Source organism: Balaenoptera borealis (assembly GCF_965194805.1).
Source record: "Balaenoptera borealis genome assembly, chromosome: 20".
In the NCBI taxonomy this organism is placed as follows: domain Eukaryota; kingdom Metazoa; phylum Chordata; class Mammalia; order Artiodactyla; family Balaenopteridae; genus Balaenoptera; species Balaenoptera borealis.
In genome coordinates this window covers 53,079,111-53,097,767 of record NC_138879.1, presented here as the reverse complement: position 1 = coordinate 53,097,767, position 18,657 = coordinate 53,079,111, and the positions used below count along the sequence as shown (strand labels likewise).

At 50.9% G+C, this 18,657-nt stretch overlaps 2 protein-coding genes across 5 annotated transcripts; both read left to right on the top strand.

Moving 5' to 3' along the window:
- Window positions 1-3,664: 3,664 nt before the first annotated feature.
- AURKB (aurora kinase B) lies at window positions 3,665-8,388 on the top strand. Of its 4 annotated transcripts, none has more exons than XR_014238392.1 (9): window positions 3,665-3,803; window positions 4,128-4,199; window positions 5,557-5,721; window positions 5,830-5,884; window positions 6,132-6,323; window positions 6,625-6,773; window positions 6,872-7,020; window positions 7,733-7,907; window positions 8,081-8,220. XR_014238392.1 is itself a non-coding variant. In XM_082371746.1 (9 exons), the coding sequence occupies exons 1-9, from the start codon at window positions 3,680-3,682 to the stop codon at window positions 8,252-8,254; spliced, it is 1,245 nt and encodes a 414-aa protein (XP_082227872.1). In that variant the 5' UTR covers window positions 3,665-3,679; the 3' UTR covers window positions 8,255-8,388. The 4 variants fall into 4 exon arrangements, 3 of the variants coding, with proteins under 3 accessions (XP_082227872.1, XP_082227873.1, XP_082227874.1); XM_082371746.1 differs by having other exon boundaries at window positions 6,625-6,763; window positions 8,081-8,388; XM_082371747.1 differs by having other exon boundaries at window positions 3,717-3,803; window positions 5,619-5,721; window positions 6,625-6,763; window positions 8,081-8,388.
- Window positions 8,389-12,639: 4,251 nt separating this feature from the next.
- On the top strand, window positions 12,640-15,246 carry BORCS6 (BLOC-1 related complex subunit 6). The gene has a single exon (XM_082371749.1). It carries the CDS (start codon window positions 13,477-13,479, stop codon window positions 14,530-14,532), a length of 1,056 nt encoding a protein of 351 aa, XP_082227875.1. The 5' UTR covers window positions 12,640-13,476; the 3' UTR covers window positions 14,533-15,246.
- The last annotated feature ends 3,411 nt before the right edge of the window (window positions 15,247-18,657 follow it).

Here is an 18,657-nt window from a genome sequence, read left to right as displayed (position 1 = left end):
CTTCCAGAACGTTCTGAGTCTACTACTCCTCGTCCCTGGAAGGGGCTTATTGGCTGACGATGAGAATTCATGTCTTGAAATTTCTTTGTGGGGGAGGGGGGAGAGGGGAGAGGGGAGAGAGGGGAGAGGGGGAGGGAGGACTTCCCTGGTGGTCCAGTGGTTAAGGCTCCACACTCCCAAGTCAGGAGTCCCGGGTTCGATCCCAGGTCAGGGAAATAGATCCCCTCATGCATGCTACAACTAAGACCCGGCATAGACAAGTAAATAAATTTCCTTGGGGGATATTCCATTATCAGAAATAAAAGGACTGACATGTGTGCCTAACAAACATTACGGTATCCCAGCCATCCAGCCTGACCTTTGGAACACGCTACATTCTGACCCTTCCCAGTCACTGGAAAATTCTACTCCCACAGCTCTGGGAGTAGAATAGTGACAATTTCCCCTCAAGGACACCTCTCAATGTTCCTTGGCCAGTAGCCAGAATCCCCAATCTAACAGGAACTGGGAGGCAAAAAGCAAAGCAAGAGGAAAGAAGAAAAGAGTTAGACCTGGGGGAATTTGCTGATTTACATCTTTATAAACCTGGGGAATCCCTGTGCGAGAGTGGTTGCTGAGCTTGCCTCACCAAAGAGAACAGACCACAGTTTTGGATGGGGCTGCACTGGAGGTAGATTGCTGGTACTCAGTGTGGCCCACAGACTGGTGTCACTTCATGAACTGTTACTTTTATGTCCGAGCTGAGTATAGAATTTGAGAGCTACGTATTTAAAAACTCTTACAGTATTTGTCAGAGTACTTTTATAAACGTTGGTTATAACCAAAAAAAAAAAAGTGAGCTTGTTATTTTTATATTTTTTAGATTTCATTTGTTAAGGAACTCATTTTTATTGTATTTTATAAAAGTATCAATCTGTGATAGATTGACAATAATTAAGGCTGGTTCTTCCCTACAGATCGTTTGACGAGCACTGGGGTAAATAACAGAGATTTTGTTCACTAACTTGAACAGGCAGCTGATAGTTGCCTAGCTGCTAGAACAGATAGGTTTTGTTTTGCTTTGTTTTTTGTGAATAATGCAAATCTCAATTTTATGCTGGCCCATCAACTATTCCTGAAAGGCCAAATGTCTTCCGACATAATGTGCAAGTGGGAATTTAAAGACTCCAGGGGACAGAGATACTGTATGGGATCTAACAGGCATATCCCACCCATGCACTGTGTCCTTGACAGGTTCTAGAAAAGTCTCCCTTCACTAGATTATGAGGCATAAAGTATGCTGCAAGTGACAGGATTTTTGTAAAGCTCTTCATTAGCTAGTCACTCTATGCCAAATATGTTGATAAAGGCACAGAAATTGAAATGGGCTCCTTGATCTTGGGAAGTGGGGTTGGGCTGACCCTGAGTGAAAACAGCACTGTACCTCCAGTGGCACATGCCTATTTCTACCACCACACCCCCGATCTGCTTTAACTGTAGGGGCTGGAATAGATACTCACGGTTACCAGCCTCCTTTGCAGTAGTCATGTGACACAGTTCTAGGCAAGGAGATATCTACTGTGAACTTTTTTTTTTTTGGCTGCTCCTTGGGACTTGTGGGGATCTTACTTCCCTGACCAGGGATCAGACAGGGTCCCATGACAGTGAAAGCACCGAGTCCTAACCACTGAGCAGCCAGGGAATTCCCATATTGGGAACTTTTAGAAAGGCTTCTGCTTTTCCTGATAAAAGAGACAGAGACTGTTGGAATCCATCTTGCAATCATAAGGGAAAATGTTAAGAGAATCACGGAGAGGCCAATTCAGACCTCTAACATTGTTCAGTTCCTGAGCCAACTATCTACTTTCTGATTTCTTGTTATGTAAGATAAAATAGATGTCTACTGTTTATGCCATTGTTAACTGAGTTTCCTGTTACTTGCAGTCAAAAGCATTGTGAACTGATCTAGAAACCCATTAGGACTTATTTCATTTACATTGGGTTGAATCATATGAAATTGGTATTTTCTGTAGGTCAGAATGATTGACTGTCAGTAGTTTTGCATCATTCAACCCAAATGACTACAAACACTCTAGGTCTGTAGATGTGTGTCAGTTAGTATGCTTTTAACAGCAAATAACAGAACTCTTAACTCAATGCATTAGAGAAGGAGACCTATTGGGTCATGGAAGGAAATGGCTGAAATAGGCATCCAGAGGTTCAACACTGTCATCAAGTTCTCGGGTTCTTCCCAGGCCTCTCTTCTGCCTTCTACAATGTCAGCTTCGTACTCAGCCTGCTGCCCGCAGAAGGACCACCACCAGCAATGCAGGCTATGTGCTTTCTTGTCCAGTTCCAGCAGGAGAAAAGGAGCTTCTGTACAGCATTCTGGACAAGAATCCTAAAATTCCCACTAACTGACTCACTAAGGTCACATGCTTATCCCTGAACCAGTGACCATGATCCCAGAATAAAGGGTGTTGACTGGTATAAATCAGACAGGGTCCACTCCTGGACCTGGGATGGGGTCAGCTTCCCTCTCAGACCCACAAAAACTCTAGTTGCTTTCAGGAAGTGGGAATCGCTGGGAGAATGGATGCTGGCTAGATAACCACAAAGTCCTCTACAACGTGTCTCCATCAAGTTAGCGATTTGGGGTTGGCAGCAACAGAAACCAACAACACAGAATGGGGAGACAGGTGGTTCCCTAAAGCAAAGTTAGAGTGTTATTATTAGATGAAAGATGAAGGGTGCTGGACAGGCAGTATTTACAAATATCCACTAGTTATTTCATAGAAAGTCCCAAAATCTATTTATTTAACCCAATAATGAAATTTGGCGTCGGAAAGAGCAGAGAAGGCAGTGCGGCAAGAAGGAGAAAAGTGAGAGTGGGTCCAAGCAATTTGGCCTTGGTCAGGGGACCTAGCAGAGAAAGGTCCTCTGGTAGAAAATTCTTATAAGGAATGTGAGTGAAAGACTCAAAGAACAAAATAATAATGACGTAAGAATAAACGCACACGAACTACCCTGGTGGTGCAGTGGTTAAGCATCCGCCTGCCAATGAAGAGTACACAGGTTCGAGCCTTGGCGGGGGAAGATCGCACGTGCCCCTGGAGCAACTAAGTCCGTGCGCCACAACTACTGAGCCTGCGCTCTGGAGCCCACGAGCCACAACTGCCGGTGCCTAGAGCCGTGGTCCGCAAAAAGAGAAGCCACCACAATGAAAAGGCTGCGCACCAGAAAGACCCGATGCAGCCAAAAATACAAAAAAACCCACAGCACTGTAAATCAACTATATTTCAGTAAAAGTTATTTAAAACTTAAAAAAAAAAGAATAAACACACATGCAAACGAACAAACAATAAAACTTGAATAGGGAATCTTAGTATATCAAGGCATTTAAATTCCCTTGGGAATGGTGCAGTTTGTTTAACAAATGATGCTGGCATAACTGGCTCTCTGGCAGAAAACAAAGTTAAACCCTAGTTCATACATACACACAAGGATAAATTCCAGATATATCGATGACTTAAATTTTAAAAACAAAACAAAACAAAACAAAAAAACCCATGAGACTATTTCGGGGGTCGAGGGAAACTTTCCTAAGCAGGAACCCGAGCTGCCCCGGCGCTCGCATTCCACCTTTTCCATTGGGCCCCTAGGGCTACGTAATGGGACACCCAGCCAATGAGGACTGGGCATGGGCGGCGTGCTCAGCCAATGGGGCCAGGGCGGGAGATTTGAAAGGACCTCTGCGTGGGGGCGGCCGGGCAGGTTCAGTTGTTTCCCAGCGGCGAGGGAGGTGGCTGTGCCGCCGGCTCCAGGTGAGCTGTCCTCCTTTCGGGGACCTTGCGCCGGGAGAGGCCAGGTGATCCGGCAGGTCGGGGGGTCCGTTGGGCGGGCCCGCGCGCACTCTGCCGGGCTGCTGGTTGCTCTAAAGTGGAGAGAGGGTCCTGGAAAGGGGTGAGGCCGGTAGCAGGGCTGGGGCAGCGAGGTGAGCTCCGGAATGCGCCCTGATGAGGCCAGCTTGTAAACCTGCTCCCTTTCACCAGCCCCAGACAAGCGCTTCCGGCTAGATCTGTCCGACCCCTCACTCTCTCTCTCCCTTTTTTCTGCTGCTCACGGCTCTGCTTCTCTTCTCTGCCCAGTTCCCTCCCCCTTCCCTTCTAAGGATGGCCCAGAAGGAGAACGCCTACCCCTGGCCCTACGGCAGGCAGACGGTAAGGGCTTTCCCACTTCCCCTCCCCCCACCCGCGTGGCGAGGTTCCACTTGCAGATTTGAGGTCCTGCAGAGGGCGATCCTCTTACCACTTCCTTCCCGGCTTTGCACCAGTTTATGGGCCCCAGTCTGGTCATTTGTAGCCACATCCTATCAGGTGCTGCCAACTTGAGTTTGACCAGCCTGTGAGGACCTCTGCAGAGCTGAGCCTATTTGTCACATCCAGATGACATCTGGGACTGAGCAGGCAGGGTCTGGCCTTTTGGCCATGATTCCCAACCCTTGTCCTGAAAAAATAGGCTAGGCAGGAAATAGAAATAGACTCTGGAAGGATTTAGATAAGTTTATAAGTTTAAAAGGTCCAGGACAAGTCTAAATTAAGAATTTAGAATTTATTTTAATGACTGGTGTGAAGTAAGCATTCATTGGCTTTATTTTCCAGTTGTCCCAACACCTTTCGCTGAAGAGTCTACCTTCTGATTTGAAATGCTACCTTTATTATATATATTAAATTCCCACATATATGTGGATCTATTTCTGCACTCCATTTTGTTCAACTTGCTTATTTGTAAATTCCATGCTAATATCACTGTTTGCAAACAGGTCTGTAGGGGCACTGAGGCTTTCTTCCTCACTTGGCTAAAGAAGAAAGAAGGGGCCCTGCATGGGCTTTGCTCTCTGTTTGTGGGGCTTGAGTATCCTGGGGGGTCCGTATGTCCACTTGTCCACTAGCTGCCTGCCTGGTGAAGCTCTGAATGAGGCTGTCAATAGTGGAGGCTGAATGAGAAAACATTGTCTTGCCTACACTGGTCACTCCTAAAAGAAAGGGGTGTATATTACTCAGAAGTTGAAAGTGAAAAGTGGTCCAGGGCCATTAGAGCAGCCCTCAGTGTCCCTAAAGCCTGTTGTTGCAAAGGGGTAAATACTGAGATTTGCTGAACACTCAAGGCCCCAAGGACCTTATCTGAGACTTAACAGACTGAGCTTAGGGGACCATGAGAATACCTCTGTGCTAAAACTCCTTTAATTGTGTGTGTTCATTACCCTGGCCTGTACTGCCCCCTGGGGTGGGGGGCTGGGTGAATGAGTGGTGTTATGGACAAGACTTTGAAGGTTGGACAACCTTGGGCCTGAGAATGTGGAGTGGGCCAGGGCCAAAGAGGTGAGAGGTTAGGTGTGAGGGTAAGTCCTTATCTTAGGCTGACTTAGGTTGTTTATTAATAACTCATTTTATATGGGGCTCTGAGCAGAGTCTTGGGTCTGAGTAGCAAAATTGTGGTCTCAGTGTTCCTCTTTGAACTGGGGATGGCGTAGGTGGGTGGGTGGCTTTATAGCAAGTCCTGAAATGCTGCTTGTAGCACATTCCAACCCGGTCACTGGGATAAAGACACCCTCAGAGCTCCCCCCTGGTCCTTCTCAGGCTCAGTCTGGCCTGAACACCCTGCCCCAGAGAGTCCTCCGGAAGGAGCCTGTCACCCCATCTGCGCTTGTCCTCATGAGCCGCTCCAATGCCCAGCCCACAGGTAACTAGGACAAGGGGAGGGCATCGACCTGAGGGGACTAGGGTCTGGGAAGGTGGACGGGGATGAAAATGTCAAAGGATGGCCTCAATCTCCCTGTTCTTTCCTTAGCTGCCCCTCTCCAGAAAGTGGTGGAGAACAACAGTGGGACCCCCAACTTCTCAATGTAAGCGCCCCAAGCCTTGGGGTGGCCAGAGATGGGGAGGGACAGTGAACAGGTAGGAAATGGGGGAGGTAGAAGGTAAGGGCAGGAGGAGTAGGGAGGCAAGAAAGCCTGATCCAACCTCAGCTCCCCCGGAAGAGAAACAGGGCTGCGGGCAGAATGGGCTGAGGTGCAGGGAGAAGGCAAACACCTCAGAGGACCAACTAACCGGTACTCAGCTGCCTACCACCCCCCCCACACCCCCCAACAGGCGTTCCTTCACAATCGACGACTTTGAGATTGGGCGTCCTCTGGGCAAAGGCAAGTTTGGAAATGTGTACTTGGCTCGGGAGAAGAAAAGCCGTTTCATCGTGGCGCTCAAAGTCCTCTTCAAGTCTCAGATAGAGAAGGAGGGTGTGGAGCACCAGCTGCGCAGGGAGATCGAGATCCAGGCCCATCTGCAGTACGGGTCAACACCCTTTGCGCCGGAGCGCCCCTGGCGCCTCAACCCCCGGCTCCTCTTCCAATCCCCCCCATAGCCGGACTGTCTTCTCTGCAGCTGTGGTCAGGCAGCCCCAAGGAGCTCTCAATCCTGGCCAGAGCCTTGAACCCAGAGAGCCGCGTCCAGTTCCCCCTTAGCACCGCCAGCCTGGTGTCCCCTGCCTGGCCCAAGCCTGACCCAGTTTGCCGCAATGGGACCTGTCATCTTTCCCATTTCCTTATGCCAGGATGCAGCCTGATGCTTCCTCTGTCTCCTCTCCCAGGCATCCCAACATCTTGCGTCTGTACAACTATTTCTATGACCGGCGAAGGATCTACTTGATTCTGGAGTATGCCCCCCGGGGGGAGCTCTACAAGGAGCTGCAGAAGAGCCGCACTTTTGACGAGCAGCGAACAGCCACGGTCGGGGCGGGTGGGCACCTGGGGCACCGGCCGGGGGCTGGAGGCTGGGGGGACGCTGCTCGCAGCCCGAAGTCCATCCTTGTCTGACTGCCTGTATCGGCCCCCCAGATTATGGAGGAGCTGGCAGATGCTCTGATATACTGCCACGGGAAGAAGGTGATTCACAGAGACATAAAGCCAGAGAATCTGCTCTTGGGGCTCCAGGGAGAGCTGAAGATTGCCGACTTCGGCTGGTCTGTACACGCCCCCTCCCTGAGGTATGGTGGGCCAGGAGGCCGGCCCTGGGTGTGAGGCTGGGACATTCAAACTAAAACCACTCCAGATCTTGTTACCCAGAGACATTTTGGATTGTTCTCATGTAAATATACAGACGCAGCAATATCTTTACAAAAATAGGAGACTCTCTGGGAATCCCCTGATGGTCCAGTGGTTAGGACTCAGCGCTTTTACTGTTTTGGCCCAGGGTTCAATCCCTGGTTGGGGAACTAAGATCCTGCCAGCCATGCAGTGCGGCCAAAAAAACAAAACCAAAAATAGGAGACTCAGTTTTGCCACCCAGGTTTCTCACTTTAAATATATTGGAACCTTCTTGCCATATCACTGAGAATACTCCCACATCATTTTTAATGGCTTCATAGTATTGCATAGTAGAGATGTAACCTGATTAATGTAAGCAGGATGTGCTTGATGGACATTTGAGACTTTTCCTTTAATTCTAAGGGGAACATTGCCCTCATATCTGATTATTTTAACATACAGCCCTCAGTGTGGAAACGCAGAGGCAGTGTGTAAGCCCACCTCTGGGGCTTTAGTGTATGTCTTCACCCCACTCCTACCCCAAAGGCTCCGTCAGAGTCTGGTTGGAACACTCCCCTGGCACATCCTGGGGTCTCTGGGCTCCCCGTCAAGCTTCAGGGAAAGGAGAGAAGGTCTGGATCTGGGATCCCTGCCCACTCACCCCCCCTCCAGGAGGAAGACAATGTGTGGCACCCTGGACTACCTGCCCCCAGAGATGATTGAGGGGCGCACGCACAACGAGAAGGTGGATCTGTGGTGCATTGGAGTGCTCTGCTACGAGCTGCTTGTGGGAAACCCCCCCTTCGAGAGTGCTTCCCACAACGAGACGTATCGGCGCATCGTCAAGGTGGGAGGCTAGCCCCAGGTGCCTGGCCGGGGTCTGTGCTGGCCCAGGGGCCAGGGGCAGGGAGTGGGCATATCGTAGTTGTGGGGCTTACGTCACTCACCAAATAGAATGGGCAGTGAAGGGAAAGCAGCCAGGATGAAAGCTGGGGTCCTCCTTCTCCTTTACCTCTGCAGGTGGACCTGAAGTTCCCCCCTTCCATGCCTGCGGGAGCCCAGGACCTTATCTCCAAGCTGCTCAAGCACAACCCCTCAGAACGCCTGCCGCTGGCTCAGGTCTCAGCCCACCCTTGGGTCCGGGCCCACTCCCGGAGGGTGCTGCCCCCCTCTGCCCTTCAGTCTGTCCCCTGAACTGTCCCTGTCATTTTCTCAGTTGTGTCTGTATGTCTGTATATGTGTAGTTAGGAGAAGGGGTCCCTGGCCTGTTCCCGCATCTGTCTTCTACCTCCTCTTTATTTAATAAAAGCTGAACCTTTTTGTACTGATGAGTGTAGATGTTTACAGGTGGAAATTGCTGTGAACAAAGCCGTCACCTGTGGGGAGGAGGTTGGGGAGTTGCCCATGCCAGGTGCCAGGATTGGCATTGCATCACCGCCCCTGGGAGCACCCTGCCCTCTCAACTCTAACCCCCACCTGGTCAGCTCCACCCCACCCCCAAGTCTTTTCTTTCCCCTGCTCTGACTCCGAAACCTGGAGATGCTGGGGACCTCAGCTCCACTCTGCTATACCTGCACACCAGCCATCTCTGCCCACCTTCTCTTACTACTTGCTCTTAGTTGACCTCTATTCTTTCCCTCTTCTGGTTCACTCCTGCCGACCCAGGAGCAATTGAACATTGTTGTACCCAGAAGTTGTTTGTTTTTCTGCTCTGATGAGGATCTAGCACAGGAGTGAATAGAAGCAGTAATCTTGTTCCTAACCTAAGGTTTAAGGTTTCGCTGCTAGATATATGATGCTTGCTGTAGATTTTTAATACATGTCCTTTATCAGGTTGAGGAAGGCCTGGTCACTTCCTAGTTTGCTAAGGGTTTGGGTGTTTGTTTTGGGGTCGCCACAACAGCATGTGGGATCTTACTTCCACGACCAGGGATCGAACCCGCGCCCCCTGCAGTGGAAGCGTGGAGTCTGTTGGGGGTTTTTTGAATCATAAATAGGTGTTGACTTTCACCTAATGCTTTTTCTGCATCTGTTGATTATTTGCTCTTTTAAGCCATGTGGTGAAGAACATCAATAAATGTTTTTATTTTCATCTCAGTTACTCATGCTATATTCAATTCCTAGGGTTGCTGTAACAAATTACCACAAACTCGGTGGTTTAAAACAACAGAAATGTATTCTCTTGACAGTTCTGGAGGCCAGGAGTCCACAATCAAGTTGTCTGCAATGCCATGCTCCCCTCAAAGGCTCTAGGGGAAAGTCCTCCCTTGCCTCTTCCAGCTTCAGGTGACTCTGGGCACTTCCTGGCTTGTGGCTACATCACTCCAATCTCTGCTTCTGTCTTCACACAGCCTTCCTGTCTTCTCTCTTTTCTCTTCTGTGAAAGCTGGGGTCCTCCTTCTCCTCTACCTCTGCAGGTGGACCTGAAGTTCTTATAAGAACACTAGTCATTTGATTTATGGCTCACCCAGATAATCCAGGATAATATTGTCTCACGATCCTTAATTACATCTGCAAAGACCCTGTTTTCCAAAAAACATTGCATTCATAGGTTCCAGAGGTTAAGACACAGACATATCTTTTTTGGGGCTACCATGCAACCCACTACATATGCCCATAGATTAAAGCAACTGAACGATGTTATAAGGCTTAAAAAAAAACACCAAAAACCAACAGTCTGGGCTTCCCTGGTGGCGCGGTGGTTGAGAGTCTGCCTGCCGGTGCGGGGGACGCGGGTTCGAGCCCTGGTCTGGGAGGATCCCACATGCCGCAGAGCGGCTTAGGCCCGTGAGCTACAATTACTGAGCCTGCGCGTCTGGAGCCTGTGCTCCGCAACAAGAGAGGCCGCCATAGTGAGAGGCCCGCGCACAGCGATGAGGAGTGGCCCCCGCTTGCCGCAACTAGGGAAGGCCCTCGCACAGAAACGAAGACCCAACACAGCCATAAATAAATAAATAAATAAATAAAAGATCTACTCTCTAAAAAAAAAAAAACCAACAGTCTGCCCATTTCTCTCTCCCCACAGACAGCCTATTCCAAATCCTTTCATGGTTTTGTTTTGTTTTTGGTATTTACCATGTATTTCCAAATCACAGGCTTCTGTTGCTACTTCTTAAGTTTTCAGTTTGAGGCTCTATTGTTTTCCTGCTACAAAATGTACAGATTTCATTCTTTCACTCCACTGCCACCATACACATGTGCATTTTCTGTGTCTACATCCTTCTGATGTAGTTATATCAAAATTTTGGTTAGATTTATTCGTTTGACAATAGTTATTGAGTGCTTTCTGCAGTCCAGGCACTGTTCTAGAGGCAGGGGAGTGAATAAATCAGAAAAAGAAAAAATCCTCTGAGCTCAGGAAGGTTGCAAATCTAGAGGATCAATGTCAGTATCCAGTGTGTATGTTATGACCATGAGATGCCAGCCAAACTGACTCATGACATTCTATACCTTTCTTTTGGAATAGATGTCCCTGAAGTCAATAGCCTGTGTCATTTTCTCACCCCCTCTGAACAGATCACACCTCCAAATTCTCCCCCAGCCTGAGCACTTAAAGTTATCAACAGTCATCAAAGTGTCACTTCTTTGCATCATATGGGCCTGAGATGGAGTATGAAAGGTTAAAAAAAACCCATTCTTAGCTCATAGGCCATATAAAAATGGGTGGAGAGCTGGATTTAGCCCACAGGCCATGTTTTGCTGACCCCTAATGTAGTGGACACTGTTGTTGCTCCCCCATAGCCCCTCCTCCGTCCTCCATTGTGTTGCTGCTACTTCAGTTTGGAGGGAACTGACCCACCTCTAGCTCCAGGAGGAGCATAATTGTTCTAACCTAATCAGTTAATTCTTCAATCACCTTGCCAGAGTTATTGCTTCCAAATACCAAATCCTAAGTCAATAAGACATGGTATCACCCTGACCAAAGTGATTAAATTGGGCATGTGAACCAGTTTAGGCCACTGAGATGTGACGAGAGATTAACTGGGGCTCTTGGGAAAGATGCATCCTTGTTTTTCTGTGAGGTCTAATGGAAGCTAGTCCTTTCTCCCCTTCTGAAAGGTATGGGAGTATATCAGCCAGGGCTTCTGGTTGCATGCAACAAAAAACAATTCAGGTTCATTTAAGCAGAAACAGACCTTATTATGAGCATCCTGGGTAATTCATAGAATCTCTAAAAGGACTAGCCTTGGAGTCTACAGAGTCAGGAAAAATTCCACTGCAGAAGTGGTCCAGTAGAGCATGGTGGAGCCTTAGCCATGTGCTAGGGAAGCTGGGAAAGTGACTGCTTGGTATTCCAGCTTTTGTAGTGGGAGATGGGCTCTGCCTAATGAGGTGGGAGAGTCCTCAAACATTGGGATTCAGATCCTGGGAGGCCCAAGAGAATGACAAATGATTGCAGTTTATGGACTGAATATTTTTGTCTCTCCAAAAATTCATATTTGAAGTTGAAGCCCTAACTCCCAATGTGATGGTATTTGGAGATGGGACCTTTGGAGGTAATTAAGTTTAGATGAGGTCATGAGGGTGGGGTCCTCATGATGGGATTGGTGTCTTTATAAGAAAAGGCCAGAAAGCTAGCTCTCTCTCTCCATCATATAAGGACACAAGAAGGTGGCCGTCTGCTAGCCAGGAAGAGAGACCTCACCAGGAGCAGAATCAGCTGGCACCTTGGACTCACAGCCTCCAGAACTGGGAGAAAAAAAAAAGATTCTGTTAAGACACCCAGTTTATGATATTTTGTTATAGCAGTTCAAGCAGACAACTATAATCCCCAAAGAATGACAAATGACATAGTGCCACCATGAGGAAGCCCACTTGGGATAAAGCTATTCCCTCAGAAAGAAACCAGGCTGTTCATGACAGCCTTAGGGCACTGAATGCAGGCTTCTCTGACACCTTAAGACCATTATTGTATGACAATAAATTCCCCTTGTTTTTGTTTGTTTGCTTTTGATTCAACTTGTGTTTGATTCAACTTGTGTTTTCTGTCACCTGCTGAATACAGAGCATCTGCTTGCTGAGGAGTAAAAGGAAGACAAGGTGGGGGGTGTCATTCCCAAAGAGAGGGGGAGAAACTTACAGTAGACCATTGGTCTCATGCTGTATTAGTCAGGGCTCTGGGTGCAAGTGACAGAAACACATCTTGAATGAGTTCAAGCCAAAAAGGGGAAATTAATGGCTTAGGGTCATTTAATTAATAAATATTTATTGAGCACTACTATACGCTAGGTACTGTTCTAAGCGCTGGGGCTACAAATGAGAACAAAACCGACAGAAAGTCTTACCCTCATGGCACTTACATGAGCAAGAAAGCAAAATATATAGTATGTCAGATGGTGATAAGTGCTCTGGAGAAGAGGTAAGGAAGGAAGTTGGGGAATTGCTGGAGAAAGTGGTTGAAATTTTAAACAGACTGTAAGGGGAGGCCTCACTGAAAAGATAACATTTGAATAAGGACTTGAAGGAGAGAAGGGAAGGAGGAATATCCAAGGTGAAAATTTTTCTTGGTAGACCCAGTCTCAAAAAAAGGGGAGGGCGGGAGGGGAGTTGCAAGAGCAAGTGTAAATCCCTGAGGGGGCAGCATGTCTGTCTTGTCACAGGAACTGTGAGGAGGCCAGGGCGGCTACAGCAGGACCAGTGAGGGGAAGAGAAGGAAGAGATGAGATCAGAATGGTACCAGGGCTCTGACCTTCAGGGCCATTAATTTATTGAATATTTTACGTAGTGGCAAAATCACACACCATCCTCCAAGAGGAGAGAGACTCAGACCTGGAGGGGGCAGGAGACAGAGAACAGAGTGCCAAATACACAGGAAAGCCCTTAAGCCCACTTCGCTGTCCACTGTGAGTCGCTCTGGGCAATTTCATCTGCTCGGTCTGTTAGCCGAGGACGATGGAACGAACCATTCAAGCTCTGCTGAGAATTCTGGTTTCATCCTTCCTGATCAACTAGTTGCGGTTGAATCCCGACGGTCCAAGCAGGATATACTACTTCCATCCCCAAACCCTCCTGGGAACCCCAATTCTGGTCGGCACTGGAAGTATTTGTTAAGCAGCAATTGTGGGCGTGACAATTGTGGGCTGAAAGAGCCCTAGCCCCGCCCCCGGAGGACTCCGGCATTTCAGGATCTTCACCTTTAAGATCCGCCCCCTCAACTTTTTGAAAGGGCGGGGCGACGAGCGCAGCTGTCACCTCCTTCTTTCCACCCCGCTGGCTCTCACGTGCGTTCAGTCGTTCAATAACAGCTCCTCTCCTGGGACTTCCTGGTTGCCGGGACCAATCAGAGTGTTCTTCCCGTCCTGACCATTGTGAGCCCGAGGCCAATCGGCGCGCCTCTACAACGCCCCTTAAAGGCGCCGCCAACGCCTCCCGAGCCGGGGCGAACCAATTCCTCGGCTCCTGCCCCCAACTGCAGTATGGAGTCGCCCCGGGGGCGCCCTGGGCCCGAAGCAGGCCTTCTAGCTCTGGGGGAACAGCAAGCCGCGATCATCGGCGGCGGCCCGGACCGAACGGCCTCTGAGCCGCCCTCAGGCCTCCGGTTGTCCGAGGAGGAAGAGGCCAAGAACGTTGGGGGCGCGAGCCGCATCCCCAGGGCGTCCCCGAAGACTTCGAGCTGCAGCTTCGTCCACCCTCCGGAATGGGAGGCTCCGGAGGAAGAGCCGGGCCGCGGAGGGACGCCTTCTGGGGCAGGGAGCAACCAGGGGGCGCCGGGTCCCGAAAACGACCCGCATGCATCCTCCCGGCGCAAGGAGCCCGAGGACAGGCCTGCATCCGAGGGCGTCTGCCGTCGAGGAAGCCCTGGAGGCGGCGGGTTGGATGTTGAGCAGGAGAAGGAAGATGACGATGAGGCGGCGGCAGCCAGCAGGGCTGGCCGTTCCTTCTCCAGCCGCCTTCAGGACAGCCGCAGCCTGGACGGGTTGAGCGGGGCGTGCGGCGGCGCCGGGTCCTCAGGGGGTGCAGAGTCTGGCGCGGGTGGCGGGCGGCGCGCCACTATCTCCAGCCCGCTGGAGCTCGAGGGCACGGTGAGCCGCCATGGCGACCTCACCCACTTTGTCGCCAACAACCTGCAACTCAAGATCCGCCTGAGCTGCGCCCCTCAACCCCCGCCCCCTGCCCCTGCGCGGCCCTGTTCGGCGCCCCCACCCACTCCGGCCATTCCTCCCATCGACCCCGACGTGCTGCGGGACCTGGAGAGGCTGAGTCGGGAGCTGGGCGGCAGGGTGGACCGTCTGCTTCGCGGGCTGGGTGGTGCGGTGCAGGAGCTGACAGCGCTGAGCGTGGGCTGCATCCAGACCTACCGTGATGCCGTGGACTCCCTAGGCGAAGCTGTGGACATGAGCATCAAGGGCATGTACACTCTGCTGGCGCGCTGTGAGGAGCTGGAGAGGGCTCTACAGCCAGTTCAGGGACTGGCGCGCCAAGTCCGGGATATCCGACGCACCCTGGAGGTGTTGGAGGCCCTGTGCAAGTGACCGGGAGGGCAGGAGAGGCCTGGCAACGCCAGGGTCCAGCAGGATCCTAAGGACTCTTCAGGGAGCCCTGGTGGGACTTGCCCGCCGAGGGAAGGCCTGTATATTGGAGGCTCTTCCAGATACATTTAGCAGGCCCGCGACCACTAGCTGGGCCTTATGCAGGTGTACACGGGGAAGTTCTAAAGCTTCTCCTGGTGGGTGGGGATGTTGCTCTGCTTCTATTCAGTTGGCCATCTGCAGCTACCTTGTTCTCCCAACTCTCTTCCCTAGTTAGAGCACCATCTCTGGGAAGCCAGGGCTTTAGGTCTGGGCTTGGGAGACATGACTGCCATATGTTCTCAAGAAAGGAGAACAGTGGAGGCTCCAGCCCCACTGTGGCCACCCTGACCTCCAGTGGTCACATCTCAGGTGCCAGGGGCTGTGGGAGCTTGAGGGATCCTTGGCCACACACCATGCAGACAAGGATGCACACTTGCAGATGGATAACCCACTGCTTCTGCCCTCTGGCCCCCTGCCCTCCCACTTCCCCAGCCATAACCTGGGTGGAGCTAGAAGGAATGTATTGCATGGTAGAGGGGGTGAGTTGGGAGGGGTCTCACTGCTCTCAGGGTTCAGATAGAATTGTTGCTGGCTGTGAAGCCCACCTGTTGTGGAGTGTTCTAATCAGTTTTGGCTTTCTGAGTTCTTGTGGAATTAAAGTGCTGCTGCTGCTAAGGCTGAGACTGTGTCTGTGTGGGGTTAAGGGATTGATGAGCAAAAGGTATGGGCATGAGGATCAGTCTTTTCGTGGAGTTTTCTTGGGGCCAGTGCTGCGAGTGGGGTGGGGGTCCCAGGCCACATGGGGAAGGATATGGTTCCTGCTCCTGAACAGCAGAACGGAGGGGAAATATAAGACACAGATACGGGCTCAGAGACCCAGTAAAAGCAGAATCAGAAGCAAGGTGATTCAGAAGAGAAAGGGAAGGGGTCGTCTTCTCAGTTCCTGAAGAGGTCAGGCAGGGACTGGGCAAACTGGACATCTTGGCTCTGGAGAAAGACTGGAAATACTTGCTAGCTCCTTTCTTGACCTCATTTCTCACACTCTGCTGATCAGTGCCACATGTATGGTCTGAAACAATCTTTGTTACAATCCCTGGCAGCCTTCCGTTTACAGTCACGTAGTAAATTCCAGGACCCCCCCGTTATGGTCAGGAGATTTGGAGACAGAGATCACAGAAAGAGATCCAGTTTCCTTAAACTTTTCTCCTCTCTCAAGACACTATGACTTGGAAAGTATTTAAACACGTTTCTCTTTGGGGTGTGAAAAGTTCCGGGATTAGGAATGCTCCACAAGCCTTCCTAAGCAACAAGAAATTAGCAGTACAAATTTTCAAAAGAAAGTTAAGCTACTGGCCCGTACGGGGATCGAACCCGCGACCTTGGCGTTATTAGCACCACGCTCTAACCAACTGAGCTAACCGGCCAGCTGATATTGGCCTCAAAAAAATGAATCTATGTAAAATACAAATTACTGATCAGTCCTGTCTTCAGGAAAATTTAAATATGGGTAAGATTGTTTTGGGAGACAGGAAAACAGAATACGAAAACTGAATCATTTATCGTTTCGGGAAGCAACATCCAAACCAAAACACTGACAAGCACAGATAATGCCACTCTATGGTGCTTGATCGGCAGATCGAGGTGCAAACATACAGCTTAAGACTGACAACATGCACGTAGCGTTGACGCACACAACCGGAAATAGAAACGGCCGCCGGATAGCAACTGGCAGATTCCCGAAGAGATGTGGAAAATTATGTATATAAGCGCCAGATGCCCACAGCTCTTTCCTCGCGGTGTTCGCAAAAGTAACCGACACCTTCGGAGGCACCGCTGGGATTCGAACCCAGGATCTCCTGTTTACTAGACAGGCGCTTTAACCAACTAAGCCACGGCGCCCGACTTAAGTATCTTTCCCCCTTGTTTCCCTGGCCAGGTCAGTTCCATGGCAGGTGACTGAATGCCAGGGTGACTTCCTCACCAACCTTTGGCCGTACTGGAAAACAGGGTAGAAGGCACGAAATCCGCGGCTGTAACCGAGAGAGGGTGAAGGGGCGACACAGAAATTGAATCCTGGCAGACCGAAGGTAAGAAGAGAAATTCTTGGATTTTAAAAATCGAAGGCAGGCCGCGGAAACCGCAAACCGACGAGGATGGGATTCGAACCCACGCGTGCAGAGCACAATGGATTAGCAGTCCATCGCCTTAACCACTCGGCCACCTCGTCCACAGCTAAACGCCTTAGGATCTCTTCTCTGGGGTCTGGACTCTTCTCAGAGTAAGCGTGAGCCCGACTACGTCGCGAAGGGAGGTGCGTCCCGAGAGATCCCGCCCAGCGACTCGCAGGGCTCTGGTTGCCGAGCGACCTTCTTGCTTGCGCCAGCGCCCGACCCTCTGGGTTGAGCGGTACAGAGCGTGCGTCAGTCCTCAGGAGACCCGCTATCCGCCCAGATTTACAGTACCCGGATCTACCACAAAAACTACCGCGAGATCATCGCGCTCTCCCGACGGGGCGACTAGGCACTTCGAGCCAGGACCCTCCCCTTCCGGCCCCTACGAAGTGCTTCTTTTCTGACTTCCGCGATGGGGCTCCAACCGAGTTGAAAATGAGAAGAAAAATGACCAGAACTTTAGAAAGCTGACCCCGACGTGATTTGAACACGCAACCTTCTGATCTGGAGTCAGACGCGCTACCGTTGCGCCACGAGGTCTGCCGGCTGTAACACTGGACAGGTCTCCTCATGACCATTGGACGGTCAGGCTGCCGGGTCCCGATGATCGAGGCGCAAGAGCCGAGGGCCTTCCGGAACTTCTAAAATCCCGCGGCGTGGTGCCTGCGCTCTCCCTCCGGCATCGTGGGACCCGCAGGGCCCGCCGCACCCCGCAGGGCACGGCTTTGCGGCCTCCCGGCTCAGCGGTCCCTCCGACCCCGAACCCGGCCTCCTGCTGACCAGCAGGCGGCCCAGAGCTGGTTCCCTGGGGGACCCAGAACTCACAGCCCAGCGGGGACGGACTGGCACAGAAACATGTGGAAGGACGGATACCAGGCGGAATGTGGCGGAGCAGTGCCAGAGCTCTGGGCGCGTAGGGTCAAGAGATTAGCTCCCCCAGCGGCGGTCTCCTCCCGGGCTGTACACTACAGTCGCCTGCAGAACCTTCCAGATAGCCAAGCACAGGCCCCAGATTTGGAGATTCTGATTTAAAGGTCCAGGGTAAAACCCCGGCGTCGATAACTTTGTCAATTTTGGCAATTCCGAGGAATCATTTACCTACAATGAAATGTACAGATCTTAAGTGTTTAGTTTGGTGAGTTTTGACAAAGAACCAAAGAAGACCTTTCCTTCACCCTAGAAGGTTCTTTCATGTCCCTTCCCAATCGGTCCCCACCGCTCCCTTCCCAGAGGCAACCACTCTTCTGATTTCCATCGCCATAAATGCAGGTATCTTTTGAAGCTCCCCAGGTGAGCCAGAGCTGGGAACTTATGAAGAGTGATACCAGAAGCTTGCAGAGATCCCCCATTTGCTTCTTGGATGGTAAGAGGAGTTCAAGGGGCCAATATGGTGAAAGAGGTCAGGCTGTGTCTCACTCCTTCCAAGCCAAATGCCTGCACTTTCTGCATAATGGCCATCCCGAAAGTTATCAGGGACCAGGGACAAGTCAAAGCCCGCTGAGGAGGTTGGCCTTAATTGACTTGGCAACATCTTTAAGAGCCTTCTCCCTTGGTTGTCAGGACACTGCTGTCTGCTGACTTTCCCCTAGCCTCTCACCCTCCCCCCAAGTCTCTTTTTCTGTCCTTTTTGCTAGGAGTTTTGTCTCCTCATGCTACACGCCTTCCCTGGAGTCAGCCATCACCTGTGTGCTGAGGACTCCTGAATCCCACTCCAGCCTCTGGATTCAGATGTCTAGGGCCTGCTGGACACCTTCACTTGACCCTGTCATCCTTCTGAAACCCCGCACCTTGGGTGAGACTGGAATCCAGTCGCACCTCAGATGGGACTCGAATCCACAATCTCTGGCTTAGGAGGGGACTCAAACCCACAATCTCCCAGCTGAAACGGCACACTTCCTCTCAGCACTTATGAAGC